Genomic DNA, 19,554 nt, shown 5'->3' on the forward strand with positions numbered 1-19,554 from the left:
TCTCTACCGTCAATAGCTTTATTTTTTAGACAAAATTGTAAATTTGGTTCTCCAATTTGTTTCCAATTTTGATCCCTCTTTAAATTTATTGATGAATTTTCCTCTTATTTTATTCAATCACGCAATCTTGGTCTCCCAGTCCAGAATTAGACGTTGACGGTCACATGTCACGTTTTTATTGAATCATGTCTGTCACGTGTCACGTTTTGATTGGTCAATAACAACAACAATACATTTCATTTTTCATGGAATTGACATCCAATTAAAACATGACGCGTGATAGTCATTCTCCAATTGGAGAATGTGACACGTGACATACAACATTCCTTTGTAACAGTAATGTTCAATCCTAGACCGGTGACCAAGATTTTGGATAAAATAGGAGGACAAAATTAGTAAATAATTTTAAAGGAGGATCAAGATTCAAATTAAAGACAAATAAGGGGACCAAAAATATAATTTTACCTATTTTTTATCTTCATTAATGTATGATATTCATTTTTATCACAATAACAATTTTCAATACAATCAAAAAATAATTGTATTAACATCTATAATAGTGGAAAATATAATTTACATCAGCTACAGCTAGCAGCCTAGCACAGTATTCAGCATATATGTGCGTCGACCTGGTCTTTCTTGCTTTGGCCAGAGGGGCAGAGGGCAGAGACGCGCATTCCCATAATTTTGAATTTTTTGATACTTACTGATCGCCATTGACTTAGTAACTCAATTATTTGTCAAAAGAAGAAATGAAAAAAGTAGTCATTTTTTTGTGTGCGCGTGTCTGAAAGAGAATAAATCAGTATTGCTTTTGAATTGGAAAATAAAACCCACAAATTTTACCGGATTTTGATGACCTTCTTCATGTGCCGAGGAAATTATATTAGGGGTATTTGCAATTCGAGGTGGATGAATTTTGAGGAAAATTAAAAGCATTCAATTTAATCACAAAAAATATTGCCTTTTAAATCGGATTGGTTATTTCGATTTTTATCTTTTTATTTTTTATTTTTTTATAAGCGACAACAGTACTTTATTGACAATCAACAAACATAAGAATTTTCATTAATTAAAATAAGAAGAAAGTCCCAAACCAATTCATAAACAAAATTGTGACTTTTTTATACTATTTAAGAGACCTTTTTTTCCGTCTAGACCGGCTTGAACCCAAGATTTTTTGTTAAATAGAAAACAATCTTACATAAATTAATTCATGGATTTGATGGATTTATTATTATTATTATTATTATTATTATTATTATTATTATTATTATTATTATTATTATTATTATTATTATTTAAGAGACTACACTTATTAAATAAAAGGTCAAATACATAGTAAATAAAAATTCATTTTCATAATAAAACTGCCTGATGTAAATTCATATTTTTACAGGACCATTTTGGGAAAGTTCTAATGTTCTATCGTGACTCCTGTAGGTATATTAATAAAATAGGTGGATCACAATTCGGAATTTGAAATACAGATGCAACAGGGGATATTCAGGAAATTTCCCATATTTTTCAACCCAATAAATAAAAAACTTTACTAAATTAATCTTTGTTTTTTTAATCAGTCCCCAAGTATTAAGTTAATGATTTTACTACCTAAATAATTAATTTGTTGATATTAAGAGAATTGTTTGAATATTATTTGAATTTAATATTTGAAAAAAAAAACTCAGGACAGATTTCATTTAACTTTCGATTGAATTTCAAATTAATCAAAATTTTTCTTTTTCCTGATGATGATTAAGAAAAAAAAATGTATTTATTTTTTTCTTCTGATGATAGAGCAGTTTCTATGTCACAAATCTTGATCTCAAAATAATCAAGTTTTCATTAAGCAATGACTTTACAAAATGACATTTATGATTTTTTTTTTGTTTTTATGCAAAATGACAATAAAATATAAAACAAAATAGACTAAAATGACATTAAGCAATGACTTTACAAAATGACATTTATGATTTATGACTTTTTGTAAAGCAGATTAGGAATAGACTAAAGATGGTCCTTTTACTTTCACATTTGAGAAAATTTTAACTTAAATTAAAAAATATAAGTTGATTGTCAGTTTTTAAGAGCTCCTTTTAAATTAAAATTGTTTGATAATTTAAAAAAGTAATTTTATTTAGAACTAATTATCTCTTTGGCAATGATGGAGAGAATCAATTTTATCTCACGGTGAACCTCAATTAAAAATATGAAGAATAAAATTGCACAAACAGGGATCAAAATTATATCTAAGTGAGTTTTTTTTAATTCTAGTAACTGATTCAAACTTTCAAGCGCACTGCATGCGCCTTTGCATTATTCCACGAAGACAATGAGAAGTGGGAACTAAATACAGATTTTCCACAATGTCCACTCGCGTCAATGGAAGACTGACATCAAAACAGGACTTAATTAATCACAATTAGAAGTTTTTGCAATGTATTATTTTCCAGTGTCCACTCGCGTCAATGGAAGACTGACTTCAGCCATGCATATAAATAGCTGCAGTGGATAGTATCTCTTCCCACCATCAACACATCTTCTTGCTTAATTAATCATGGATGCCTCTCCCTCAAGTATGAAACTTCTTAAATTCCTTTTACTTTGCTTGCTATGTACAATCTTGTTCAACTCTGTCATGTGCAGTTCCAAGATTCATTGCAACGAGAAGGACATGAACACACTCCTACGCTTTAAAACAGGAGTCACAGATCCTTCAGGTGTGCTCTCCTCATGGTTTCCAAAATTAGATTGTTGTCAATGGACTGGAGTCAAGTGTGATAACATCACTGGAAGAGTTACACATCTTAATCTCCCTTGTCACACAACTCAACCTAAAATTGTTGCTTTGGATGAGAAGGATGACAAATCACACTGCCTAACTGGCGAATTCAGCCTTACTTTACTTGAACTTGAATTTTTGAGCTACTTGAATTTCAGCAACAATGACTTCAAGTCTATCCAATACAATTCAATGGGTGGTAAAAAATGTGATCACTTGTCAAGAGGTAACCTTCCTCATCTTTGTCGAAACTCCACCAACCTCCATTATCTTGATTTATCATTCAATTATGATCTTCTTGTCGATAATCTCCATTGGATTTCCCGTCTTTCCTCATTGCAATATCTTAACCTTGACGGTGTCCATCTTCACAAGGAAATTGATTGGCTTCAATCAGTCACCATGCTCCCTTCACTTTTAGAGTTGCACTTGCAGAGGTGTCAACTTGAAAACATCTATCCATTTCTTCATTATGCTAATTTTACTTCACTTCGAGTTCTAAATCTTGCTGACAATGATTTTCTATCAGAGTTGCCTATTTGGTTATTCAATCTTAGTTGTGACATCTCTTATATTGAGCTTAGCAAAAATCAGATACATAGCCAACTACCCAAAACATTGCCAAATCTTAGAAGTATTAAGTCCTTGTTTTTGTCTAAGAATCATCTCAAAGGACCCATTCCAAATTGGTTAGGACAACTTGAACAACTAGAAGAACTTGATTTTTCTCAAAATTTTTTATCCGGTCCAATCCCCACAAGTTTGGGAAATTTATCTTCTTTGACAACTTTGGTACTCGATTCAAATGAGTTGAATGGAAATCTTCCAGACAATCTCAGGAATCTCTTCAACTTGGAAACACTTTCAATTTCAAAAAATTCCTTGACTGGAATTGTGTCTGAAAGAAATTTACTTTCTTTTTCAAAATTGAGATGGTTTAAGATGAGTTCCCCTGGCCTGATCTTTGATTTTGATCCTGAATGGGTCCCTCCTTTTCAACTTCAACTTCTTGAATTGGGCTATGTGAGAGACAAACTTCCTGCATGGCTATTCACACAGAGTTCTCTAAAATATCTAACCATTGTAGATTCAACTGCTTCATTTGAACCTCTTGACAAGTTTTGGAACTTTGCTACTCAACTTAAATTTTTCTTTCTGGTAAACAACACTATCAACGGGGACATATCAAATGTGTTGCTGAGTTCGGAATGTGTTTGGTTAGTTTCCAATAATTTAAGAGGTGGGATGCCTCGTATATCACCAGATGTGGTTGTTTTAACTTTATATAATAATTCATTGTCTGGATCCATTTCTCCTCTCTTGTGTGACAATAGGATAGATAAAAGCAATTTAGTGCATTTGGACATGGGTTATAACCATTTAACGGGAGAACTCACAGATTGTTGGAATGATTGGAAATCGCTGGTTCATATTGATTTAAGTTACAACAACCTAACAGGAAAGATTCCTCACTCAATGGGCTCCTTGTCTAATCTTCGTTTTCTGTATCTGGAAAGCAACAAGTTCTTTGGAAAGGTACCTTTTTCACTAAATAACTGCAAGAATCTTTGGGTACTTGATCTTGGTCACAATAATCTTTCTGGAGTTATACCAAACTGGTTGGGTCAGAGTGTGAGAGGTGTTAAATTGAGATCCAATCAATTCAGTGGAAACATTCCCACACAGCTATGCCAACTTGGTTCCTTAATGGTGATGGATTTTGCAAGCAATAGATTATCAGGACCAATACCTAATTGCTTACATAACTTCACAGCCATGCTTTTTAGTAATGCTTCAACCCTTAAAGTCGGCTATATGGTTCACTTACCAGGTTTGCCAATTATCATAACATGTAGTATTACGATGCTTATAAAAGGGAACGAGTTAGAATATTTTAATTTAATGAATGTGATTGATCTCTCAAATAACATCTTGTCTGGAAGTGTGCCTTTAGAGATATATATGCTCACTGGACTACAGTCCTTGAATTTGTCCCATAATCAATTACTGGGAACAATACCACAAGAGATTGGCAACTTGGAACTATTAGAATCCATTGATCTCTCAAGAAATCAATTCTCGGGAGAAATTCCAGAGTCCATGGCTGACTTGCATTATCTTTCGGTCTTGAATCTGTCATTCAACAATTTTGTGGGGAAAATCCCAACAGGGACCCAACTTGGTTCCACAAACCTTAGCTATATCGGCAATCCTCACCTTTGTGGAGCTCCACTTACAAAGATATGCCCACAAGATGAAAAGTCCAACAACACAAAACATGCAGGAGAAGAAGATGATGATGATAAATCTGAACTATACTCCTGGTTCTATATGGGCCTGGGAATTGGATTTGCCGTGGGATTTTTGGGAGTTTTGGGCGCCATTTTCTTCAACCGGAGATGCAGGCATGCTTATTTTCGATTTCTGCACCGAGTGTATGACTTTGTGATCCAAAAGATGAACTCCATCTATTGAAATCTTAAGTAATTGCAACTGTGGCAGTGGTACGTAAAGGATCTAATTTATTCAGATATAAAGTAAATCAAATTTATATACATCTTTTGATTAAATTCAAATATACGATATATTCACTCTCTGAAAATTAAGTATTTTAATTTTTACCCTCTTTGATCCAACATACTCATAACACACATATATAATAACTCTAGGTTGCATTGTACTCTGCAGGTTCTTGATGTCCATGCTTCTACACGTTACTTGATACAGACTTTTTTGACAGAGGCCCAATGTGTTATTCGGACTATAGAAATAAAATTGTGACTTGTACGTTCAAGCTTTTATGAAGTTACTTAATATATACTTATAGCAAAAGCTTCTATTTGCTCTATGGGATTTGTGTTTTGTAAAGTGTGAACAGTTTGTAATGTTTTTTATAATATTATGTAGACTTTTTTGAAGATACGGTTTAAGGATATTCAAAAAGAAAGTTGGAATTAATAGTCATTCTCTATTTGTAACTTCATTTCCCTCTTTCCATTTTTCATTTGCAGCGTATGATTATTTAACAATAACCTTATGGTAGCTTTAAGAGATGGGTTGAGAGTGGAGTAAAATAAAATAGGATTTCACATTTGATACATTAAATATTTGAACCCTAGTCATTCAAATTTTTGAAGTGGAGTAAATGTACATGTGATCATAGGATGGGCCTTAGGTCCAAAAGAAATCAAATTAAGCACTCCAAAGATTAATTTTATTGGATAGAGTTAGGTTATTTTAATCATATGATATTTTGTTTTTTTTTGTATTTTCTTTTTACTCTCTAGAGTATGGCACTTGTAGGGTCTTTATTTAGTTGTTGACAACAATTAGGTTATATAAGTGTAAGTATTTCTCCTAGCCTATGAAGATGAATGAAAAATCAGAATTAATGTTCCTTTTATCTTCATAATAGCCCACTTTAATGACAGACTCTTAGTGTGTGTGTGTGTATATAGAGCAGTAGCTTTTAGTAACAATACACAGTTGCTTCTCTTTTCTTCCTAACAAAATCCTTCGTAAATACGTGGAGCTGGTTGCTTATTCTCTAAGGTGCTATAATATGGTAGAGTGCATTAAGAAATGATTCTTTGGAGGAGAATTAAACCTGTGAATCTCTGATATTGTTCCTTATATGCTGGCCTTTTTGCACTACTTTCGGCCTATCTAATTTGGACTAAGGTGAGGTTTTTATATGCTGTCCATGTGGTTCATGTCATAAATTGGCAGGAAGAAAAATTTGTACATACATATATAGGTTCTTCAACATGTTTTAGAAGTGGGATGTAGGTGGATCTGTCAATGACTCAATGAGCCTTGGATGCTCTCTCTATCTTTTCAATCTGCTTCATGTTTGTTACAGGTGTGTTATATATACAGCATGGAGGATTTTTGCAGCATTCTTCTTGAGGAATGCTTATGCAGGCGCCATCATTTATGTTGGCCATTATGTTTTGTATATACTTTAGTTGGTGGGGTCTGGGGTCTTTTGCTTTCTTTGTTCTAGTTTTGCAGAAACATTGTATCGGACTTATTATTGCTGGAGAATGGCATTTCTTGTGGTACGGTTAAGTTTTTTTTTCCTTTCTTTCTAGCTTATGAAATTCTCTTGTCTATAAAAAAAATCCTTCACATATATTTTGAAGTCAGAAACCTTCCCTACATTAAATTAAACATCATTTTTTTCCGCCAAAATTCTATGTATGATACAAAACTTTAACCTTAAAAATGTGAGTAATTCATTATTATTTATTCAGCTAAAACTATTATTTAACCCAATATGAGTGCAAGTCTTCCAAAGTTGAATGGTGTAATAATTAATAAAGTGACATGACTCATCTAATATTTAAACTATAGAACCTATCACACCTCATGCATCCATTTCTTCTGTACACCCATATTGTTTCTATTTCATTTAAATAATTAAAAGGTGATTCTAAATCCATCTCAATTATTATTTATAAATTTTAATTTTAAAAATGAAATAAATTACTTATATTTTTTGTTTCTTGTGACTTTATACCCACAAGACTCGTGTTATGCTCTAAGGGATTTGTGTTTTGTGAACAGTTTGTAATTTTTTAACCCATAACTTCTCATCCCTCAATTTTTCTTCACTAGACCAACCTTATAATTTCATGTTCTTTTTAATACTATGTAGTAGAATATTTTAAAGTTAGTCGTAGGACACACACATAGAAGCTTTTAGTGGCCATTCTTGTGGTCGTTAAAATGGCCAGAAAAAGTAATTCTTCCAATTGCGTCTTTCATCCGTTTGCTGACCTTTGTCTATTTCTGTTAGAAGATACTAAGATAACAATCCTTATGCAACTAGCTTCTGTATTTTTTTTCAAAACAAAATGAATTCTATTACTAAACAAGAGTGAAATACATCCATTGTTCATCATAAGGTCTAAATACATGAACCCCCCACAGTAAAGGCACATAGTCAAAACACACCAAACGAACCAAAATCCTAATTATGCCCAGTATAATCTATTTCGTTGAACACCAGTCAAATAGGTATATTGGGAGGATCATCCTAACATATCAATAAGACGAAACTTTTAAAAAATCAAATAGGTAATTTTGGATTATATTTATTTAGGGAAAATAAGCCAGGATGACCTTTTAAATTCTCCTCTACAATTTCAACAACACGATCCAGAGATTCTGGATTATGATGGGAGAAGACTTGTTAGATTCCTTCTACTGATATGAGCTGCTCGTGATCAGGAAGAATAACATCGTTGTTGATATATAACATCAATGTTCCACAATATAACGGCCACGAGCAGCTTCTGCAAGAGAAATTTCTTGGGTGGCAATAAGATCATTTCCATCACGAGTGAAGACACTGATTTTTTTCATCGATGATATGAAAACAAGGTCTGTAGGGGACACCGATCTTTGTACCTTTTTTCCAACCAGGCTTCACATTAATTGTCAACATCTCTTCCACCTGCATACTTTTGCTGCAACCACATGGAAGTAAGCACAACACGCTATATAACTCCCTCCAGAGTGCAGAACAACTTGCACTCAATGGGAGTAACCTTCTTGCTCCCAAACATGGCATCATCGCTTCCCCCTCAAATTGGTCATATAGATAGCTATCGCTCGAGGATCACTCAACACCTACCGCATAAAATTGAATATCATATTAATTAAAATTTCAAAAAGGTGGAATTTAGCCTCGGAGAGTTCTTTGAATTTGAATTCGGCTTCCTCTATGTTGTTTGGGTTTTTGTGGGTTGCCATTCCATGACGAGCTTCCAGTATGCCCTCTTCAAATCGCCCTTGTTGGCTTTCCGATTAACCGTCCGGACCTTGTAATAGTCAGGATCGTCCATGTTCTCTCACTGCTTCAAATTAATTCTTCTTCTCCCTCGGAGGTTCATGGGTGCTCCGGAGACGTGTTTTGATGTAGTTCGTGTGTACTCTTTCAGTTTTTTTTTTTTTTTTTTTATGATTAGAAATTAAATATGATATTATGAGGTTTATAACATTCACTCATATCCTATCTAACTAACTAAACTAGACATTTTTATTACTCTTTCAGTTCTAAATATACAAGTCACTTTTTTTTTATTAAGAAAAAAATACCATTTATAAAAAAAAAGTTCATTTTTTTAAGAAAAAAAGTTTCCTTTTTATATGTAAAATAAATACTTACCTCAATAATGCTTGATTACAACTAGTATATAGTAACTAAGGTGATTTTTTTTACAAGAGTAAATAAGGCGATTATAACGATGATATATTAAATCGTTAAATATTATAAAGATTTAGATTTTATGATAAAAAATATTAGCTTTAATGGTTTATTTTACTATCTAACTTTCATAATTTCATTCATTTTATAATTTAATTTTTTTATAAAAAAAAATTTACTACTGCGACTTGATTGGCTGCTCACAAAAAACGTGGTTCCATTTCAAATCACCACCAGCAACATGAAAGGACATAATACCTTGAACTAAGCTGAAGCAAGGATGATGGTGAGAATGGCAACCATTGCTCAACAAGTTATATTAATTGCAAGGCTAGCTAAAGTATTCAACATGTTAATCGCAATTCGAGGGATTTGACTCAATACCTTCCTCATGCAATTTTTTTGCATTGCTTTTTCCTTTCGGGGAGGGGATTCTTTCTTCACAAGGATTTCTCCTCTTTTTTTCACACAAAAAAGGGGATTTAATTAATTTGTACATAAAAATGTGAGGTGTTCACAAATTATTTCTGAAAAATGAAATTCAAATTTAGTTTGAAATCATTCATGCGTTCACCTCGATCTATATAATGGTTAGGGTATTCCTTAACCAATCTACTAATTACAAACAACAAAATTAAATATTAAAAGTTAGAAATAAAGAAATGATAAAAAAACATACGTTTTATTGTATTGAATTGTTTTTCGGATCATAATTCTAAATTAAGTTGAGTAGTCTGTTAGTAGAGTATTCTGTATGAAGTTAGTTAGTTAATTTGGACATGAAATTAGTAAGTTTGAGATGTGATTGTCTTGTTGAAAACTGTTTGATAAGACTAACAAAATTGTAAAGAGCAGAATGCATGAGTACCAGCATCTGAAAGCCAACCTCATAACAGAATACTCAGCTAACATAATAAAATATTCAACTAACTTTTACATTCTCTAATACAAAGGCTCAAATCTTAACACACTCTTCACTCATGATGAGAGAAAGGGAGCCATTAGCACTACTCGCATGTACCCCCTTCAGCTGGTGGTTCTCTTTGTTGGCTCCTTAGGCGTGCTTTGATCTTCTCTTGTTGTTGGCATGGTTCCTTAGCCGGATCCTTTACTATATAATTGTTCCAGTATGACCCACATAATAACTTGAGCATCAGTAGTAGGAGCACCAGCCGAGGAGCCAGCAACAAAACTACGACCAAGTACGGGCACTGTGGGGGAGAGACACCAGGTTGAGTAGTACCAGCCGAGGAGTCAGCAACAATAGTATATGAGAGTAGCCGAGTAGGGCTAACGACTCTCCTTCTCTCATATCATCATCATGAGTGAAGAGTGTGTTAATATTTGGAAGGGTATGAGGCAGTGGTATATCAGCTGCTTACATCATGTAGTTGGCAGGGTTTTGGATGCTGTTAGTGGTACCGAGGACAAAATGCTATTTGTAATTTTGGTATGGTTTGGTCACAACTTGTGGACAAAATGCTATTACTTATGATTTACAAATGCATGTGTTTTGCATCTAAAAAAAAAAGCTTTTTGGTCACCCTAAAAAGGGTTAATTGATAAATATGGGTAATTTTTCATTCATAATACTTTCAATAATTTTAAATATCATTTAACTATTTCGATCCTTTAATTAAATGTTTAATCAATTATCTCAATGCTTTAATCCTTTTATAGTCTATAATCCTTAGAATGATTCAATCCAATCCAAGGGACTCAGAACCCTAAAAAAAAAACAGCGAAGTACTTATCTACCTTAACTAAAAACCAAGAACAGGATCTCATTCAATAAGTGATAAAAGGTTATTAATTGCTTGGAGGTAGGGATGTGATACGCGCGTTATCGCACGAGAGGAGCTTATGATCTAATTTATATCGAATTCAAGTCGATTTAGGAAATAAATTAGGTTAATTTTTTAATAAAGCCTCATCTTATATTTAAAAGTTTTTAATAGCATCTTATATATAAAAGTTGTCAAGTGAGTTCTTAAATGAATTAGTTTATATTAAAAAGTATTATTAAATAAGATATAAATATTACAAAATTTAATATATTGTGCACACACAGATATAGTCTCATAATTTATATTTTTTTCATTATTATTTCAATTATCATTTATTTATTTTATATTTAATTATATATTTTATAAAAATTGATCAAGTGAGTGAATGATAAAGTAGTAAATTAAAAATGTTTTAATGAATAGGTAATGAATATTCTTTAACCATATAAAGTTAATTAATAACTAAATTATATATTTTAACATAAAGTATAATGTAATATTCACATTTCTTACAAGAGGGTAAAATAATTAACCTTAACGATATTAAGTTAAATGGACTAAATTGTATATTGTAACATTAATATGTTGTTGGCTGGAGTGGTGTAAAACCATGAATATTTCACATCAATAATATGGTAACAAAATAAAAAATTTATATTTTAACATGAGAGAAAAATAGTGTAATATTTATATCTCACATAGGAATAGAGTGTAATTTATTCTTATTAAAATGACATAAATATAGTGATATGTTAATTTATCTATTTATATTGTTCATGATTATCTATTTATCTATATATTAAAAAATATCATCTAAATAACTTGTAGTATTGTATTTTTTTTATTAATATTTTATAGTAAAAGTATAGAGAATCTTTTTTAAAAAAATATATACTTGTCCTCTAGACAAAAAGTATAAAATTAAAAAATATCAAATAAAAGTAAATCAAAAGAGAAAAAAAAACTATACATTAATAGTATAAAAAAATTTTATATTATCATTCCATCATAAATCATCATTTATGATAAATTTTTTTATTTTTATAAAATTATCTTAAAATTCGTATTAATTATCTTTTTTTTTCTATGATATTCCGGTGTAGAGTCTTTGGTTCTTAGGAGTAAGGGTGTCAACCTGTTGGAATGCTTTTTTCGATCTTCTTACCCTTCCACATCACTTTTGCCTAAAATAAATAAATTAAAACTACTATTTAACCAAAAATATGGTCATCAATGTCTTGCTTTTCTTTTTCTTCTATGATTTTGAATCCTTAAGAAAAATTATAAAGGAGGTGTGAAAAGGATGTAGGGAGTCGCAAGTTAAGAGTATTTTTGATACATGACAAGTTAAGTATGTTTGAGAGTGATATTTTAAAAGGGAAAAAAAGAAAAGGAGGATAATTTAGTTTATTAAGATAATCATATAATATTTGGATTAATAAACCAAAGATTAAGATATTAAATTTATGCTAACCTATTATTTTATTTCTTTATTTTTAACAAATAATTTAAATATATTTTTAGTCTCTCCAAATCTTTCAAGTTTCTTTTTTTTTTCTTCCATCAAGTTAATTAATTAATCGTTGGGCGTTGACCTGCTCAACATATCAGCAACTGCCACGTAAATTAGTAAGGTGATGATGATGTTTGTCGCATAATTAAATTATTATTATTAAATTATTTGACTGCAGCTGCAAAATTTCAAGTTGCGAAAAACACCAAAATCTCCATTGTGGGAGGTATTTCACCCAAAACACCATTATGAGACAAAGAGAGAACCAGGTTTCATTGAAATCAAACCATATTATATTGAGAGTTGAGACAATCTAAATTAATCTTATAATAATATTAACCGTGGGTATAAATTCTCTTAAAAAAACCGTGGGTATAAATTTGATAATGCATAACAAAAACTATTTTAAAAAATTAGCATTAGCAAAACATCAACATTGTGCAGATAATAATTTGGCACACGCATCCACAGAAAGTCAAAGCTAGCACTGGTTTAGTAATAAACTGTGCGATTTTCAGTAGTTTCCTTAACGATGCATGGTATCTGCTTTTGATTTTGACGTACGTGTTCCAAGTCCTACCTCGGTGTTTGAGTGGTGGCTTTGAAATATTAATTTAATAAATATTTTATTGATAAAAAATAATTTAAATATGCTGCAGACACCTCATCTCATTGTTGATCGCTAAGCCGCATCAATATATTGATTAAAAGTTACATCTACTAGTTAAACATCATAAAATCTATTAACGTACTCAAAATTTAAAAAAAAAAACTAACCAGAACTAAATAAAAAATATTAATGGTGAATGCCTAATATATGTTGTAATTTTGTGACAATTCTTATTGGGTTTATGCTTTTTATTTTTAAACATTTTTCGAATTTCATTTTTAATTCATAAAAAAAATGACCGGTCTCTTTTTCCCTATATTTTTCTTCTATTAACATTTTCGGTCCCTACGCTACAATCAAATATCATTATTCGATCAGTGATAATGAACGACCACAATAACATTAACATGAGTTTAAAAAAATCAATTATCATGCAATTTTTTATTTTATTTTTTTTCTCATTTCTTCATTCTCTGTTTCATTGAAGTCAAATATTCCTAAAATCTAGCTAGGTAAAAAATATCCCTAAAGTCTATTTCATTTCTCACTTATTTTATCTATCCTATTTCTCTTCTTTTTTTTTTTTTTTTTGCATTTTCATCCGCTTATTTTATTTTATTTCTTTTTTTTATATCAAATATCCATGCAATTTCGTGGAAATTAAGTGTTATGAAGGAAAAGTCAGCGCTCTTATTTTATAGCAAAAATCACCGAAGGTTTCTCCAATGAACTATATATCAACCCTTGCAGTTGCTCTGTCATGCATGTAGACCAATTCTGTATATAGAGTCATAGACGAGTCTGAGGAGGTCAATGTTTTTGGGGAGAGAGGAAGGGCCTTGTTGAGAAGGGTACTTCACGAGTTGGCTGCAGGCGGGGCACCGAATAGTGTCCTGGTACCGCTGCGGAAGCTCCGCGAGGCAAGCTTCGCAGACGGAGTGTCCACATGATAAGACACGAGGAATTGCGTCGCGCTCGTCGAAGGATTGAAGAAATACCGGGCACTCCGGCGACTCCATCGCCGGCGGTGATAACCAGAGCAAGTAACTAAGGTCGAGGCAACACCCAAACAAATGACTCTCAAACGGCGTCGTTTGTTAAGCAGAGGAAGAGAGAGTAAGGGGATTGAAGGATACTGAAGCCAGGGAAGAAGAGGGTCCTTGTCACATGGATGCTTGCATACATAAAGACTTGTGATAGACATATGACATATGACCAAAGAAAAAATTAAACTTTAACCATAAAAACTTATTTGTATAACAGATATAAACACTATTTTTTACATTTTAATAAGATAGAGATTATTTTTTATATTTTAATAAAATAAAGACTAATTTACAAAACGATTAAGAACCAAAATGCTTATTCACTCTTTAATTATTTGTCAAAAGAAGAAATGAAATAGTCATTTTTTGTGTCCGAGTGTCTGAGAGAGAATACATCAGCATTGCTTTTGAATTGGAAAATAAAACCCACGAATTCTACCGGATTTTGTGACCTTCTTGATGTGCCGAGGAAATTATACTCGGGGTATTTGCAATTCGAGGTGGATGAATTTTGAGGAAAAGTAAAAACATTCAATTTAATCATAAAAAAATATTGCCGTTTAAATCGGATTGGTTATTTCGATTTTTATCTTTTTTTTATAAGCGACAACAGTACTTTATTGACAATCAACCAACATATGAATTTTCATTAATTAAAATAAGAAGAAAGTCCCAAACCAATTCATAAAGAAATTGACTTTTTTATACTATTTAAGAGACCTTTTTTCCCGTCTAGACCGGCTTGAACCCAAGATTTTTTTGTTAAATAGAAAATAATCTTACATCAATTAATTCATGGATTTGATGGATTTTTAATTATTATTATTATTATTATTTAAGAGACTACACTTATTAAATAAAAGGTCAAATACATAGTAAATAAAAATTCATTTTCATAATAAAACTGTCTGATGTAAATTCATAATTTTACAGGACCATTTTGGGAAAGTTCTAATGTTCTATCGTGACTCCTGTAGATATATTAATGAAATAGGTGGATCACAATTCGGAATTTGAAATACAGATGCACCAGGGGATATTCAGGAAATTTTCCATATTTTTCAACCCAATAAATAAAAAAACTTTACTAAATTAATCTTTGTTTTTTTTAATCAGTCCCCAAGTATTAAGTTAATGATTTTACTACCTAAATAATTAATTTGTTGATATTAAGAGAATTGTTTAAATATTATTTGAATTTAATATTTGAAAAAAAAAACTCAGGACAGATTTCATTTAACTTTCGATTGAATTTCAAATTAATCAAAATCTTTTCTTTTTCCTGATGATGATTAAGAAAAAAAAATGTATTTATTTTTTTCTTCTGATGATAGAGCAGTTTCTATGTCACAAATCTTGATCTCAAAATAATCAAGTTTTCATTAAGCAATGACTTTACAAAATGACATTTATGATTTTTTTTTTTGTTTTTATGCAAAATGACAATAAAATATAAAACAAAATAGAATAAAATGACATTAAGCAATGACTTTACAAAATGACATTTATGATTTATGACTTTTTGTAAAGCAGATTAATCAAGTTTTCATTAAGCAATGACTTTACAAAATGACATTTATGATTTTTTTTTGTTTTTATGCAAAATGACAATAAAATATAAAACAAAATAGACTAAAATGACATTAAGCAATGACTTTACAAAATGACATTTATGATTTATGACTTTTTGTAAACCAGATTAGGAATAGACTAAAGATGGTCCTTTTACTTTCACATTTGAGAAAATTTTAACTTAAATTAAAAAATATAAGTTGATTGTCAGTTTTTAAGAGCTCCTTTTAAATTAAAATTGTTTGATAATTTAAAAAATTAATTTTATTTAGAACTAATTATCTCTTTGGCAATGATGGAGAGAATCAATTTTATCACAGGGTGAACCTCAATTAAAAATATGAAGAATAAAATTGCACAAACAGGGATCAAAATTATATCTAAGTGAGTTTTTTTTAATTCTAGTAACTGATTCAAACTTTCAAGCGCACTGCATGCGCCTTTGCATTATTCCACGAAGACAATGAGAAGTGGGAACTAAATACAGATTTTCCACAATGTCCACTCGCGTCAATGGAAGACTGACTTCAGCCTTATAAATAGCTGCAGTGGATAGTATCTCTTCCCACCATCAACACATCTTCTTGCTTAATTAATCATGGATGCCTCTCCCTCAAGTATGAAACTTCTTAAATTCCTTTTACTTTGCTTGCTATGTACAATGTTGTTCTACTCTGTCATGTGCAGTTCCAAGATTCATTGCAATGAGAAGGACATGAACACACTCCTACGCTTCAAAACAGGAGTCACAGATCCTTCAGGTGTGCTCTCCTCATGGTTTCCAAAATTAGATTGTTGTCAATGGACTGGAGTCAAGTGTGATAACATCACTGGAAGAGTTACACATCTTAATCTCCCTTGTCACACAACTCAACCTAAAGTTGTTTCTTTGGATGAGAAGGATGACAAATCACACTGCCTAACTGGTGAATTCAGCCTAACTTTACTTGAACTTGAATTTTTGTGGTACTTGGATTTTAGCAACAATGACTTCAAGTCTATCCAATACAATTCAATGGGTAGTCAAAAATGTGATCAGTTGTCAAGAGGTAACCTTCCTCATCTTTGTCGGAACTCCACCAACCTCCGTTTACTTGATTTGTCATTGAATTATGATCTTCTTGTCGATAATCTCCATTGGATTTCCCGTCTTTCCTCATTGCAATATCTTAGCCTTGAAGGTGTCCATCTTCACAAGGAAATTGATTGGCTTCAATCAGTCACCATGCTCCCTTCACTTATAGAGTTTCACTTGCAGAGGTGTCAACTTGAAAACATCTATCCATTTCTTCAGTATGCTAATTTTACCTCACTTCAAGCTCTAAATCTGTCTGGCAATGATTTTGAATCTGAGTTGCCTAGTTGGTTATTCAATCTTAGTTGTGACATCTCTTATATTGACCTTAGCCAAAATAAGATACATAGCCAACTACCTAAAACATTGCCAAATCTTAGAAGAGTTAAGTTCTTGATTTTATCTCAAAATTATCTCAAAGGACCCATTCCAAATTGGTTAGGACAACTTGAACAACTACAAGAACTTGATCTTTCTGATAATTTTTTTTCTGGTCCAATCCCTGCAAGTTTGGGAAATTTATCTTCTTTGACAGATTTGGCACTCGATTCAAATGAGTTGAATGGAAATCTTCCAGACAATCTCGGGAATCTCTTCAACTTGGAAACACTTTCAATTTTAAAAAATTCCTTGACTGGAATTGTGTCTGAAAGAAATTTACTTTCTTTTTCAAAATTGAGATGGTTTGCCATGAGTTCCCCTGGCCTGATCTTTGATTTTGATCCTGAATGGATCCCTCCTTTTCAACTTCAACATCTTACATTGGGCTATGTGAGAGACAAACTTCCTGCATGGCTATTCACACAGAGTTCTCTAGAATATCTAATCATTGAAGATTCAACTGCTTCATTTGAACCTCTTGACAAGTTTTGGAACTTTGCTACTCAACTTAAATTTTTCTTTCTGGTAAACAACACTATCAACGGGGACATATCAAATGTGTTGCTGAGTTCGGAACGTGTTTGGTTAGTTTCCAATAATTTAAGAGGTGGGATGCCTCGTATATCACCAGATGTGGTTGTTTTAACTTTATATAATAATTCATTGTCTGGATCCATTTCTCCTCTCTTGTGTGACAATAGGATAGATAAAAGCAATTTAGTGCATTTGGACATGGGTTATAACCATTTAACGGGAGAACTCACAGATTGTTGGAATGATTGGAAATCGCTGGTTCATATTGATTTAAGTTACAACAACCTAACAGGAAAGATTCCTCACTCAATGGGCTCCTTGTCTAATCTTCGTTTTCTGTATCTGGAAAGCAACAAGTTCTTTGGAGAGGTATCTTCACTAAATAACTGCAAGAATCTTTGGATACTTGATCTTGGTCACAATAATCTTTCTGGAGTTATACCAAACTGGTTGGGTCAGAGTGTGAGAGGTCTTAAATTGAGATCCAATCAATTCAGTGGCAACATTCCCACACAGCTATGCCAACTTGGTTCCTTAATGGTGATGGATTTTGCAGGCAATAGATTATCAGGACCAATACCTAATTGCTTACATAACTTCACAGCCATGCTTTTTAGTAATGCTTCAACCCTTAAAGTCGGCTATATAGTTCACTTACCAGGTTTTCCAGTAATCATGACAGCTAGTATTACGATACTTATAAAAGGGAACGAGTTAGAATATTTTAATTTAATGAATGTGATTGATCTCTCAAATAACATCTTGTCTGGAAGTGTGCCTTTAGAGATATATATGCTCACTGGACTACAGTCCTTGAATTTGTCCCATAATCAATTACTGGGAACAATACCACAAGAGATTGGCAACTTGGAAGCATTAGAGTCCATTGATCTCTCAAGAAATCAATTCTCGGGAGAAATTCCAGAGTCCATGGCTGTCTTGCATTATCTTTCGGTCTTGAATCTGTCATTCAACAATTTTGTGGGGAAAATCCCAACAGGGACCCAACTTGGTTCCACAAACCTTAGCTATATCGGCAATCCTCTCCTCTGTGGAGCTCCACTTACAAAGATATGCCCACAAGATGAAAAGTCCAACAACACAAAACATGCAGGAGAAGAAGATGATGATGATAAATCTGAACTATACTCCTGGTTCTATATGGGCCTGGGAATTGGATTTGCCGTGGGATTTTTGGGAGTTTTGGGCGCCATTTTCTTCAACCAGAGATGCAGGCATGCTTATTTTCGATTTCTGCACCGAATGTATGACTTTGTGATCCAAAAGATGAACTCCATCTATTGAAATCTTAAGTAATTGCAACTGTGGCAGTGGTACGTAAAGGATCTAATTTATTCAGATATAAACTAAATCAAGTTTATATACATCTTTTGTTTAAATTCAAATATACTATATATTCACTCTCTGAAACGTAAGTATTTTAATTTTTACTCTCTTTGATCCAACATACTCACATAACACACATATATAATAACTCTAGTTGCATTGTACTCTGCAGGTTCTTGATGTCCGTGCTTCTACACGTTACTTGATACAGACGTTTTTGAAAGAGGCCACAATATTGTGTTATTCGGAATATAGAAATAAAATTGTGACTTGTACGTTCAAGCTTTTATGAAGTTACTTAATACTTATGGCTAAAGCTTCTATTTGCTCTTTGGAATTTGTGTTTTGTAAAGTGTGAACAGTTTGTAATGTTTTTTATAATATTATGTAGACTATTTTGAAGATACGGTTTAAGGATATTCAAAAAGAAAGTTGGAATAGTCATTCTCTATTTGTAACTTCATTTCCCTCTTTCCATTTTTCATTTGCAGCGTATGATTATTTAACAATAACCTTATGGTAGCTTTAAGAGATTGGTTGAGAGTTGAGTAAAGTAAAATAGGATTTCACATTTGATACATTAAATATTTGGACCCTAGTCATTCAAATTTTTGAAGTGGAGTAAATGTACATATGATCATAGGATGGGCCTTAGGTCCAAAAGAAATAAAATTAAGCAGTCCAAAGATTAAT

The 19,554-nt window shown here is 32.0% G+C and overlaps 2 protein-coding genes across 2 annotated transcripts; both read left to right on the forward strand.

The window, feature by feature from the left end:
* Positions 1-2,481: 2,481 nt before the first annotated feature.
* LOC114371161 (receptor-like protein EIX2) lies at positions 2,482-5,755 on the forward strand. Its single transcript, XM_028328598.1, has 2 exons — positions 2,482-5,286; positions 5,471-5,755. The coding sequence occupies exon 1, from the start codon at positions 2,558-2,560 to the stop codon at positions 5,255-5,257; it is 2,700 nt and encodes an 899-aa protein (XP_028184399.1). The 5' UTR covers positions 2,482-2,557; the 3' UTR covers positions 5,258-5,286; positions 5,471-5,755.
* A 10,430-nt stretch (positions 5,756-16,185) lies between these two features.
* On the forward strand, positions 16,186-19,305 carry LOC114371815 (receptor-like protein EIX2). Its single transcript, XM_028329143.1, has 2 exons — positions 16,186-18,848; positions 19,034-19,305. The coding sequence occupies exon 1, from the start codon at positions 16,186-16,188 to the stop codon at positions 18,817-18,819; it is 2,634 nt and encodes an 877-aa protein (XP_028184944.1). The 3' UTR covers positions 18,820-18,848; positions 19,034-19,305.
* The last annotated feature ends 249 nt before the right edge of the window (positions 19,306-19,554 follow it).

This window comes from Glycine soja, chromosome 10 (genome assembly GCF_004193775.1).
Source record: "Glycine soja cultivar W05 chromosome 10, ASM419377v2, whole genome shotgun sequence".
Classification (NCBI taxonomy): domain Eukaryota; kingdom Viridiplantae; phylum Streptophyta; class Magnoliopsida; order Fabales; family Fabaceae; genus Glycine; species Glycine soja.

Bases quoted from the DNA above. Each gene is read 5' to 3' on its own strand.
- LOC114371815 (XM_028329143.1), top strand. From the start codon at position 16,186: ATGTTGTTCTACTCTGTCATGTGCAGTTCCAAGATTCATTGCAATGAG.
- LOC114371161 (XM_028328598.1), top strand. From the start codon at position 2,558: ATGGATGCCTCTCCCTCAAGTATGAAACTTCTTAAATTCCTTTTACTT.